Source organism: Oryza sativa, chromosome 11, assembly GCF_034140825.1.
Source record: "Oryza sativa Japonica Group chromosome 11, ASM3414082v1".
NCBI lineage: Eukaryota > Viridiplantae > Streptophyta > Magnoliopsida > Poales > Poaceae > Oryza > Oryza sativa.
Window position 1 is genome coordinate 30,214,939 of NC_089045.1, and position 11,445 is coordinate 30,226,383.

The 11,445-nt window shown below is 40.7% G+C and overlaps 1 protein-coding gene and 1 long non-coding RNA gene across 2 annotated transcripts; one reads left to right on the forward strand and one right to left on the reverse strand.

The window, feature by feature from the left end:
* The first annotated feature begins 1,005 nt into the window (after nt 1-1,005).
* On the forward strand, nt 1,006-1,810 carry LOC136354254 (uncharacterized). The gene is made up of 2 exons (XR_010737928.1): nt 1,006-1,224; nt 1,480-1,810. It is a non-coding gene; the product is annotated as an uncharacterized lncRNA (long non-coding RNA).
* A 2,054-nt stretch (nt 1,811-3,864) lies between these two features.
* Nucleotides 3,865-7,470, reverse strand: LOC4351165 (probable LRR receptor-like serine/threonine-protein kinase At3g47570). The gene is made up of 2 exons (XM_015759756.3): nt 4,525-7,470; nt 3,865-4,413 (listed from the first exon to the last, which is right to left on the reverse strand). Exons 1-2 carry the CDS (start codon nt 7,439-7,441, stop codon nt 4,010-4,012), a joined length of 3,321 nt encoding a protein of 1,106 aa, XP_015615242.1. The 5' UTR covers nt 7,442-7,470; the 3' UTR covers nt 3,865-4,009.
* Between the last annotated feature and the right edge of the window lie 3,975 nt (nt 7,471-11,445).

The following is an 11,445-nucleotide window of genomic DNA, read 5'->3' on the forward strand; positions in this document are numbered from 1 at the left end:
TTGGTCTCTTGGAGGAGCAAGAAACAACCGGTAGTGTCTCGCTCAACTGCTGAGGCAGAATACAGGGCAATGTCAGTGAGTTTAAGTGAGCTGTTATGGTTGAGAAATCTTCTTTCTGAGTTAAAGTTGCTAATGAATATTCCCATGAAGTTGTGGTGTGACAATAAGTCGGCTATTAGCATCGCTAACAATCCAGTTCAGCATGATCGAACAAAACATGTGGAGATAGATCGTTTTTTTATCAAGGAAAAACTAGATGAAGGGATTTTGAAGCTAGGTTTTGTTATGTCGGGGGAACAAGTAGCTGACTGTTTAACAAAAGCTTTAAGTGTTGGGGAGTGTACTTCATCATGTAACAAGATGGGCATGATAGATATCTATCGCCCATCTTGAGGGGGAGTGTTGAGTTATGTATGTGTTGGCCCATGAGGCCCATATACTACTCATATGTACATGTATATAGCAGAGTTAGAGAAATGAAAAAAGTAGTGAAGCTTCTAGAGAAAAATTCCCAAAACTTCAATATCTATGGTGCTTCAGGTTCTGCAACAATTTATAGTTGGTGTAAAAATGTGATTGAACTGCTGGTCAATAAATTTCCATCATGAAAATGAAAGTAGATGATGTGCTCCTTGTATTTTCTTATTTCTGGCTGAAACAAAAAAAAAAAGGAATATTCTGACCTGAAAAAGGAATGTGGTTTGCTTGTAAACATTGGGCCTTTGTCGTGGACTTCTCTGGTAGCCTGACATGCTTTATAGCCCATGGGCCTATGTTTGTAATGGGCTTTTGTTTCATTCGAATGACTCAACGTACATTTAGGCCTGTTTGAACAATGGAATATTTTGTAGAGGTGGACACTAAACGACGACATAGGTAAAATGATATAGAAACAAAATTAATTGAAACGATATGCTCATGCAATAAATTTGAGAAACGGTCATTAATGAAACCTCACACACGTCATTAATGCATAATAATGGAGGTAATTTACTAATGAATCATCCAAGATTTGCTCTTGTGACTCTATATAAACAGCTGCAAAATGAAGCTAGGGGCCAGGTAGTAGCCAGCATATGCAGTAGCTTCCTTGTCAAAAGGATCTCCTCTCATCTCATCTCATCATGGCGCAAATTCTCAACAAGAAGGCTGCAGCAGTGTTCTTCTTCACATCTCTTATGGTGATGGCCACCGTAAATTTCTCATCCGGTCATACTACACAAGGTATACATATATATATATATACACCTCTCGATTGATCACATCCAAATGCAAAAACAGTTTAATTTGTTCTCTTTTGCATGAAATGATTAGTGATCAATGATGCTGGAATAATCTGATATATAGCCTGACAAGTATATATGCATTTTACATTTTCTGTATGAACTATTTCGGCTCTCTGTAAAAGTCGGGGTCATTAACAATATAATGATTTTTCCTCTAAAAATATGTATTTTACATGTGCATATATATATATAGGTGGATATGGAGAAATGGATTCGTGCATGGTCCTTGTAAATTGCGATATGAACAAGTGCATGAGTGACTGCCAAATCAAGGGGTTCAACGGAGGCCTGTGCGACGGCGAGTCGAACGACCACTGCTGCTGTACTGATGAGGCCCGCACAAATAATAGATTTCTCTTGTCCAAATCAACAACGACGGTTGTATAATCAACGGCAATCTTATTATTGATTGATGAAGCAGAGATTCGATAGTAAACTCTTGCAGTTGATGCTTAATTGTACCGATTCACTCAGTAGCAAAAATTAATTAATGATGATGAGGTTGGCATGCCTTGGCTCCTCTAGTGTTGACCCATGTATGAAAAGGCAAAACGTAGCGATGAGTTGGTTTCACTTGGAAAAAGTATACTTTGACTCCCTCAACTATCGTCCGATTATGATTCATGACCTCCAACCATAAAATCAGGTATATTGACTCTTCCAACTATCAAAACTGGTGCAAATAATGTCCCTCGGTGGTCTTAAAGGTGGTTTTGGCTGACGTGGCGCCCACGTGGTAGTCTTTGACCGAGTCTTTGTCCTACGTGGCGCTTACGTGGCATTAGAATAAAAACAAAATTAAAAAATACGTGGGACACATATATCATTCACACAAAAGAAAAGTATTGTGTGGGACCCACATGTCATCCTCCCTCTCCTTCCCTTCTTCCTCCCCTCTCTTTCCCTTATCTCTCTCTCTCTCTCTCCCCCCGGCCTTTCTCTTGGCCGGAGCGGCGGCGTGGACTGCAATGGGGAGCGGCGGCGGCGGCGGTCGGAAGCGGCGGTGGTGGTGGGGGCATCGGAAGAGATTAACAGATTCTTGCGGGATGTTGGCCTTGCCATAGGCGGCGATGAAGCCAGCCGTTGTCCCCACCGCCACCGGCGCCGCCGCTGCCGCCGCCGCTCCCCACCGCCTCGTCCCGACCACGGCCGCTGCTCCTTCGTGCCACCCCTGCCGCCGCGCTAGCCAGTCGTTGTCCCCGCCGCCACCGGCACCGCCGCTCCCTACCGCCTCGTCCCTATCGGACACCGCCACCGCCGCCGCTTCTGAGTGAGATAGAGATAAGGGAGGGAGAGAGAGAGCGAGGATGACATGTGGGTCCCACTTTTTTGTGTGAATGACATATGGGTCCCATATTTTTTTTATTTTTGTTTTTATTCTAATACCACGTAAGCGCCACGTAGGACAAAGATTCGGTCAAGACTGCCACGTGGGCGCCACGTCAGCCAAAACCACCTCCAAAACCAGCGAGGGATATTGTTTACACCGGTTTTGATAGTTAAAGGAGTCGATATACCCGATTTTATGGTTGGAGGTCATGAATCATACTCAGACGATAGTTAAAGGAGTCAAAGTATACTTTTTCGACTTAAAACATGCGTGTTTAAAATGACATGCTCTGTAACCGAGGGAGTACTGAGTTTAAGGTGGTGTTAATTTGGATCTAGAGACTAAAGTTTAGTCGTTGTCACATCAGATGTTTGGACACTAATTTAGAGTATTAAACATAGATTACTTAAAAAACTAATTACACAGATAGAGACTAATTTGCGAGACGAATCTATTAAAACTAATTAATCCATGTTTAGCACATATTTACTGTACCACTACCTTGTCAAATCATGGCCTAATTAGACTTAATAGATTCGTCTCAATAAATTAGCCTCTATCTGTGTAATTAGTTTTGTAAGTAGTCTATGTTTAATACTTCAAATTAGTGTCAAAACATCCAATATGATATGGACTAAAGTTTACTCCCTAGATCTAAACGCCACCTAAGTTAAAGATAACAAATCAATATTACTAGGAGAAGTACTGATGCAAGTGGGACGAACAAACGTTTTTTTATTCAACTTCTAGTTTATTTTATATGCTTACTGTCATGCATATCATATCATTATATGTGTATTTTAAAATACTTTCATGTTATACTAATTTTGTAGTTATTGATAACATTAAAAAGAAATTAGATCAAAGTATAGTTTTTGAAAAAAAACTACGGTGTTTATTTGTAGTAGAAAGTAATCTGGTTTCACATTCGAAAAAAACTCAAGGACTCCATCGTTTCGAATAAGCGAAACGACATATTTGCAAATAGAAAATAATTTGTAAATTAAAACTTTTATATATGTGTTCATATAGATCTAAAAGTAAAGGCTGAAAAATAAACTACGATGAAAAAACCTCAAAATCAACTCTAAATTTAAGTTAAAAATCCAGTTCTACCCTTCCACCTGCTCAATTCATGCGGACGGAGAAGAGGTATCATCGCACAGGATTTACGGTACCTCACGATACTGACGATTTTCAGCCATTAGATCTGTCCCAACGGACGTATTTGGTACCGCCTCCACCTGCTGGACAGTAAAAATTCTCTTCATTTATATGTCGATACAGTACTTTAGGCTCGAATGAGTCTTACTTGAGAATAATTGTGGCTACTAGCAAGTGAGATAGTGTCCGCATATAATATAGATAAACAAAATGCGCTCAAATGCTAATTTTATATTGCTCCTGTAAAAGCGAAATAATCCTTCCTGATGCTCTTGAGCTTCACGACCACATCATTTATTTCCATCCGTTCTGCAGGTGAGCTACTGCAACACATCAAGCCAAGCTCGAATACTGGCAAAAGAAGGCCTTCATTTGGCCAGGTAGCAGAGCGCGGCAAGGAGGTTGCATTGTTCTGATGAACACCTTGTTCTATTAATGTTTCAGCCTGTAGAAGCCTACCATCCACAATATCTGCAGGCCTGGCTGGAAATGCTTCAGAAACCCACTTCCTAAGGCTCATGTCACCAACAAACATGGCATCCGTAGGCCTCTTCCCGGTGAAGACTTCGAGCAACATGATCCCATAGCTGAACACATCGCTCTTTCGTGATGCTTTTCCCATAAATACATATTCTGTTCAACGAATGATTTTTCAAAAAAAGAGAGAAAGAAACAAATTAAATTAACTCTGTTACAGAACTCAAATGGTAAAACAAATTTCTCATGAATAGTAAGTGCAAGTACCTGGAGCCATGTATCCTATTGTCCCTGGCATGCTGGCTGAAACTGCAGAGTTGTCATCACCTAACAGTAATTTTGCAATGCCAAAGTCTGCCACATGCGCCGTCATCTCCTCATCGAACAACACATTGCTAGGCTTGAGGTCACAGTGCAAAACAACCTCAGAATGATGATAGTGAAGGTGCTCCATTGCCATTGACACGTCAAGCATAATATCCAGTCTCTTGAGGAATCCTAGTGGAGGGTGGCCTTCCTTGTGCAAGTACGTCTCCAAGCTGCCATTGGGCATATACTGAAGCAGCAGTGCTTTGAAATCTAAGTTGGAGCATATGCTTAGTATCCTTATCAAGTTGCGATGCCGAACCATGCGTAGAACCTGGCACTCAACATCAAAGCTTCTCATAGCCTGTTCCTCTTGCATGTTTAGATCTTTAATCGCAACCACCATTCCATCATCCAAATGACCCTTGTAAACCTTGCCAAAACTTCCAGCTCCCAACATATTATCCTCATTGAAACTTTCCGTGGCACGAACAATCTCTTGATATGATACTAACCTATAAGAAGTAGGTGTAGTAATATCTAGCTTCCTTTTAATCTTCTTTCTAGTCATTTGGTACAAACAAAGAGCAAGTGCGCCAACTGCTATTGTGATGGCAGGGAGTATAAACTTCAGGTAGTGGCTACCATTAGTTGAGTGTGACTTGTCTAGGCATGGTAAAAATCCTAGACGAGGAAGACCACACAAGGCAGCATTGCCCATCAAAGATATCAAGGTTATATTTGAGAAAACACCACCATTTGGTATTTCGCCTTTTAGCTTGTTAGAAGAGAGGTTCAGAGTAGTGAGGTAGGTAAAGTTTGCTAAGTACTTAGGTATAGTGCCTGAAAGATTATTATAAGAAAGGTCCAATACTTCTAAGCTGGTCAGATGGCTAATAGAGTTCGGGATTGAATCTGTGAATGAGTTGTGAGACAGGTTTAGGTAGGCTAACATCTGATGGTATCCAAATGAATTTGGGAGCTGACCAACTAATAAATTGTCTGAAGTATCTAGGGCAAACATATCTTGGATGTGGCTGAGATCAGATGGTAATGTACCATTGAGGTTATTATTGGAGAGAAAGAGCTGCACGATACCAAGATAAAATAAACTTGTTGGGATAGTCGATGACAACTTGTTATCAGATAGAGAAATGTATTGTAGCATGGTGAGATTACCAATGCTATCAGGTATGGAACCTGAGAGCTTATTATCGGTCAGGTACAACCATACAAATCTTGCCGTACCAATCTCTTCAGGGATAGGACCAGATATTCCATTCGAGGTAAGATCAAGTCCCTGCAAATTCTCCAACTTCATGAGGGAAGCTGGTATGGAATCACTGAGTTGGTTGTATGACAAATTTAGCGCTCGCAGATTAGTAAGGTTTGACAGTGTAGCTGGAAGGCCACCAGTTAAGTGGTTGTCGTCTCCTTCGAATCCTAAGAGTTCAGTTGAGAGGTTTCCAACATAGTTTGGGAGAGACCCGGTGAAAGAGTTATGTGATATCAAGAGGTACTGAAGTTGGCGACAGTTACAAAGGCTAGACAGGAAGCTGAGATCCCCTTGGAGGTGATTGCCTCCAATTTTAATTTCAACGAGAGGCCTGATGTTTCCAAACGTTGATGGTACAGGCCCTGTCAGCTGGTTATATCCCAATCCCAAGTATGACAATTCAGATAAGTTTCCAATAAAGGCTGGAAAAGTTCCGATGAGCTGATTAAGTGAAAGATAGAGATACGTGAGTTTTGTCAGTGTTCCCAGCTCCACCGGAATGTGGCCGCTTAGGTGGTTGTATGAGAGGTCAAGGCCTCTGAGCATGGAGAGATTTCCCAACAGACTAGGGATCGTACCAACGAGCTCATTGCCACCCAAAAAGAGGATAGTAAGACGTGACATATTAGCCAGCCATGGCGGCACGACACCTGAAAAAAGATTTTCTTGCAGAGAAATTGTCTCAAGATTCTGGCATGAAGCAAGCCCTGACGGGATTAGTCCTGTGAATTTATTCATGTCTAATTCTATGTCTTGCAACATAGGGAGATTAAAGCTTCGGTTAGTAGGTAAAGGCCCCGTCAGATTGTTATTCCAGATAAACATGGCTTCAAGGCTAGACATGTTGAAAATGGCAGGAGGGACTGGACCAGAGAGCTGATTGTCTGACAACCAAAGAAATCGAAGCATGGGCAAGGAGCCAACACAGTCTGGTATGGACCCTGATAAACTATTGTACCCCAAGTATATGTGGGTTAAAGAAGGTGTAGCGTTGAATAAATACTCTGGTATCGGACCACCCAGGTAATTGCTCGTGAGAACCGTTTGCCTAAGGCTATGAAGATTTTGCAGCTCCACTGGTATGTGCCCTGAGATGTGGTTGTAACCTAGACTAAGAATCTCAAGCCTCGTCAGGTTCCCTAGTGTAGAGGGAATAGTATCGGATAAGGCGTTGTTGGCAAGATCAAGAAACTTAAGACGTTGCAGCCTCCCAAGATGAGCTGGGATGGAACCTGTGAGGTTTAAGCCGGTGAGTCTGAGAACATGGAGGAAAGAGAGGTTACCAAGGTGAGGGGTGAGCTCTCCTTCGAGAGGAACGTCACGGAGGCGCAATCCGACGACCACCCGCGGCCGCCGCCGGCTGCACGACACGCCGACCCAGCGGCACATGGACACCTTGGTTGTCCAGTTGCTGGCAAGGACTCCGAGAGGATCGGAGAGCCGCGCTTTGAAAGCCAGCAGAGCGGACAGGTCGTCGCCGGTGCCATTGCTGCTGCTTCCAACGCCGTGCAGGCGGGAAGTAGAATCAACCAGTAGTACTGTCAATTGGAGTACAAGCATGAGCATACGAATGCTGTTGCGTGGAAGTAACAGCCAGGCCATAGAAGCATTACGCAGAAGCGTTCCTGGTATATAAGCGTTGAGGAACAACCTACTCCTTTATATAACTTGGAAGATAGGGCACATTCGCGCGGGTATGTATCGTAGATTGCGTTTGAAAAACTTATCGTAGATACTGCCATGTTTCAAAAGAAATATTTCTGAATAAATTTTCTTCATCAACATTGCTTAGGTATTTTTTTTCAAACTATTTGTTAGCTTTCAAAACACATAATATTTAATAAATCCCTATAAATAATTATATATGATTTCTTCAGTATAGAGAGTTTGTTTATAAAATATGTCTAACTTAAAATTAAGGTGTTTTGTCTTGTTTAATTCAATATTTAGTGGTTTTTTTAACAAATCCTAAATAACTATTAATAAATATGTTTTATTTGTAGCATCAAGTTAGTCATCCTTTTAGTTGGTTCAGATTGACGCAAGTTTGTTATATACTTATATATAAATTAATAAAGACATGTCGTAGATCTCGCTTCCTTGTGATAGGCGTGATATATACTGTTTTTTTAAAAGAAAGACATAATTAACATGAGTCCAAAAGTTTAAATTTAATAGTAACAAATATAACTTTTTAACCAACTATATATTACTAAGTGGCTCCTTATATATGCAATAATATGTGATGAAATTCATAGTGCTATGGTATATGATTGATATAAGGCCATTAATATCTAAGCATTTAAAAATAATTATGAAAATGGAACATGCAATGTGGTTTGTCCAATTTTAATAAAGAATAAGAACTATTTTTTTCACAAACTTATTAGATTTTCTCCAAATAGTTCAATTCAGTCATTTTATCATTTTACTTATATTGTTATAAATCTAATTTAATTATTGTGCAATTATATACAACGATAAAATCTATATCTTTTTTTATAATTTCATAATTATTTGAATGTCACGTAAAAGTCAAAAAAATATAACCCCAAAGTGACATATGAAAAGTTAACTATAGTGAATATGGCTCTTTAAAATGTAAAATAATCTAAAGATATAAACGGATCAAATATTAGCTATATAATTTAGATGTTATAGTTATTTACATTTTGGCATAACTTTTGTTTTCGAACTGATATATTTTGGAAGTGTTTTACCCAAGCATATGGGTGGCGGTCTAGCCTAAAGATTGGTGCTCCCTAAATTTTACTGCTTTTCTTCTCTTGTTACAAACTCTTTTGTGGGCGTGTGTGTTTTAGCTGTGTGTATCCTAGTTATGCAGAGGCCGAGGGTTTTCTTAGTATGGTTCTATCAACTTGATGTAATCGTTTGATATTAAGAAAAGCTTCCTTTACACAACAAAATATATTATGGGAAATTATGATTATATATCTAATTTAAATTACAAAGTTACATACAGTGATAAAATATATATTATTTATTATTTCAGACTTTTTTTATAATTACTTGAATGGCACACAAAAGTTGAAAAATATAACCAAAATAACATTTATTTCAAAGTTGAATTATAGTGAAATTTCTTCTTCTACTATAAATTTAGTCATAAACAATTTAAAGATATAAGCGAATCAAAAAAAAATTATATGATTTAGATGTTATAAAACAAACTTTTCAAGCTAATAAATTATGAAAATAGAAGAAGGAATTGGTGAAAAAGAGGAAATATTTTTTTTAAAAAAAATAACGTGCGCACTTAAATACATGCCTAGCTTGGTCCATTTTTGGGAGGTGAACTTTTTCTTTAAGATAAATCTAGTGGTTGTAAGGCTTAGGTGGGCCCAATTTTGGAAGGTGATAATTATAGGGTGTTACAAATTAAAGTATAACATATATACCTTATCTATAATACTGATATAATTATAGTAAAGATGTGTTTTAAACTGTAAATTTATTAATCGTAAACAATCTAACAACATAAGCTGATAAAAGGTACATGCATGATTTAAATGCTATAGTTGCTCAAATGCTTTTATATATATTTTTCTTTCTAAGTAACAGAAGGAAAAGAGTAGAACAGGAATAGGGTACGGAGTACGTATACGTATACGTACGTTAACACAAATAGGGTGGGCCTAGTTTGGTGGTAGATTAGGATGGGTGGATTCTCTATGTTTTTTTCCTACATCTAATCTAATGGTCTAAAAGAATGAGTCCATCAATTTAAATGAACATTAAAGGTTAGATTTTTTTCTGTCACGTGGCAGCTTAGGAGCGTTTGTAGACACTACTACAATAAGGATTTTCCCGTGCGGATGAATCCAATTTTTGCGTGCGGAGGATTCAACCGTCTAGAAGGATTCATCTACGAAAATCGTGATTTTTGCGTGCGGGCGATGCACTGCACGCGAAAATCACGGGCGCTTAAGCCGCCCGCACGGGAAAATGAAAAATCGAAATAAAAATAAAGAAAAAACAAACCCTTACCCTAATCCAGCCACCGCCGTTGCCCCCACGGTCGCCGACGACGGATCCGCCACCTGCTCCCATCGCTGATGCCGGATCCGTCGCCCGCTCCCATTGCTGCCGGGGAGGGGAGGGGAGGGGGGAGGGAGGGAAGGAGCTGTGGGCCGCCCGTCATCGCCACAGCCTGCGCCCACCGCCGCCACCGCCGCCCCCATGCCTCCCCTCCGCTGGATCTGCAAGGGGAGGGGCCGCGCGCCGCGGTCCGCCACCGCCGTTCCCATGACTCCCCTCCACCGGATCTGCAAGGGGTGGGAGGGGAAGGGAGGGGAGCCGAGGGGAGGGGAGGGGTCGCGCGCCGCCGTCCGCTGCCGCTGCCTGCGCCCGCGCCACTAGGAGGAGAACGTGGAGTGAGAGAGAGATCGAGGAGGATAGAGAGGAGTGAGAGAGAGAGGTCGCGTGAGAGAGAGGGATGATAGGATCGGCCGTTAATAAATAAAAGAGAGAGAGAGAGATTTTTCCCGGACTTAGGAGCGCACGGATGGCGGAGAGGAGGGAAAAGGCGAAATTTTTGAAATGGGTAGGAGGGAAACTATTTTCCCGTGCGGTTCTCTTAATAGATCCGCACGGGAAAATCGGCTCATTTTTGCGTGCGGTCCATTTAAGAGGACCGGAAAATCGATTTTCCCGTGCGGTCCTAATTACCGCCCGCATGCAATCTAAAAGATCCCTGTCCAGGAAAATCATTTGTGTAGTAGTGAGAGTGTCACCTGGTGGCTTAGGAAAATTTTGTTTACAGTAATGCTCCATCTCCAATGGTAATAGAACCAATCTACACCGTTTATTTTTTTTCTACCAGAAGTAAGACTCATAAAGCAACGGTTGAGCTCAATTCTACTATGATAATACTGTGATACAAATGTCCGAATTTGCCCTACTGCCTTCTCATTGCAATCTCCAGGCTCCGGCGGGCAGCGAACAATCAAACAAAGAAGGCGACAAGAAAAATCTTCGGTGTAATTATATTTCTTCTTACATGTCGTTTTTGTGTCAATTTATCCTTTTGTACTATCTACTGTTTTCCTGGGTATATATTAGATGTCCCCCCGCCCCCCCCCCCTCCAAAAAAAAATCTTTGTTGATAGGTAAATAGATAAAAAGAATAAATGAAAAATGGAGCACTCCTTGGTACCTGCTCAAGACTAAAAAATTATAAACACTAAAAATTACAGTTCCTATCTGCTGTTAGAATCTCCTTAAGAACCATAAAATTGTTTTTTAATAACTGATTATGTCACACCAACACTATATAGTCGTCTATGACCTCATAATAATTGAACACAAAACTCAATTTTGACACATCAAGAACAACATTTTAAACTGATATGAGCACGTACTATTTATGTTTATAGTTGTTTTTCTCAGCCTAAGAAATTTAAATTAGCAAGTTTACGAAGTGATACCATGTGCTGTCACAAGATCTTTATTTATGTTTATAGTTGTCTTCTGCCGCTCTGCGTGTTTGCGTCGTCGACTCGACTCGAGGGCTCGAGGCCAGCAGGCCAACCGGCAACCGCCCGGCGGCCAGGCGCCTGCTGGCTGCTGCTCCTCATCAGCACCTG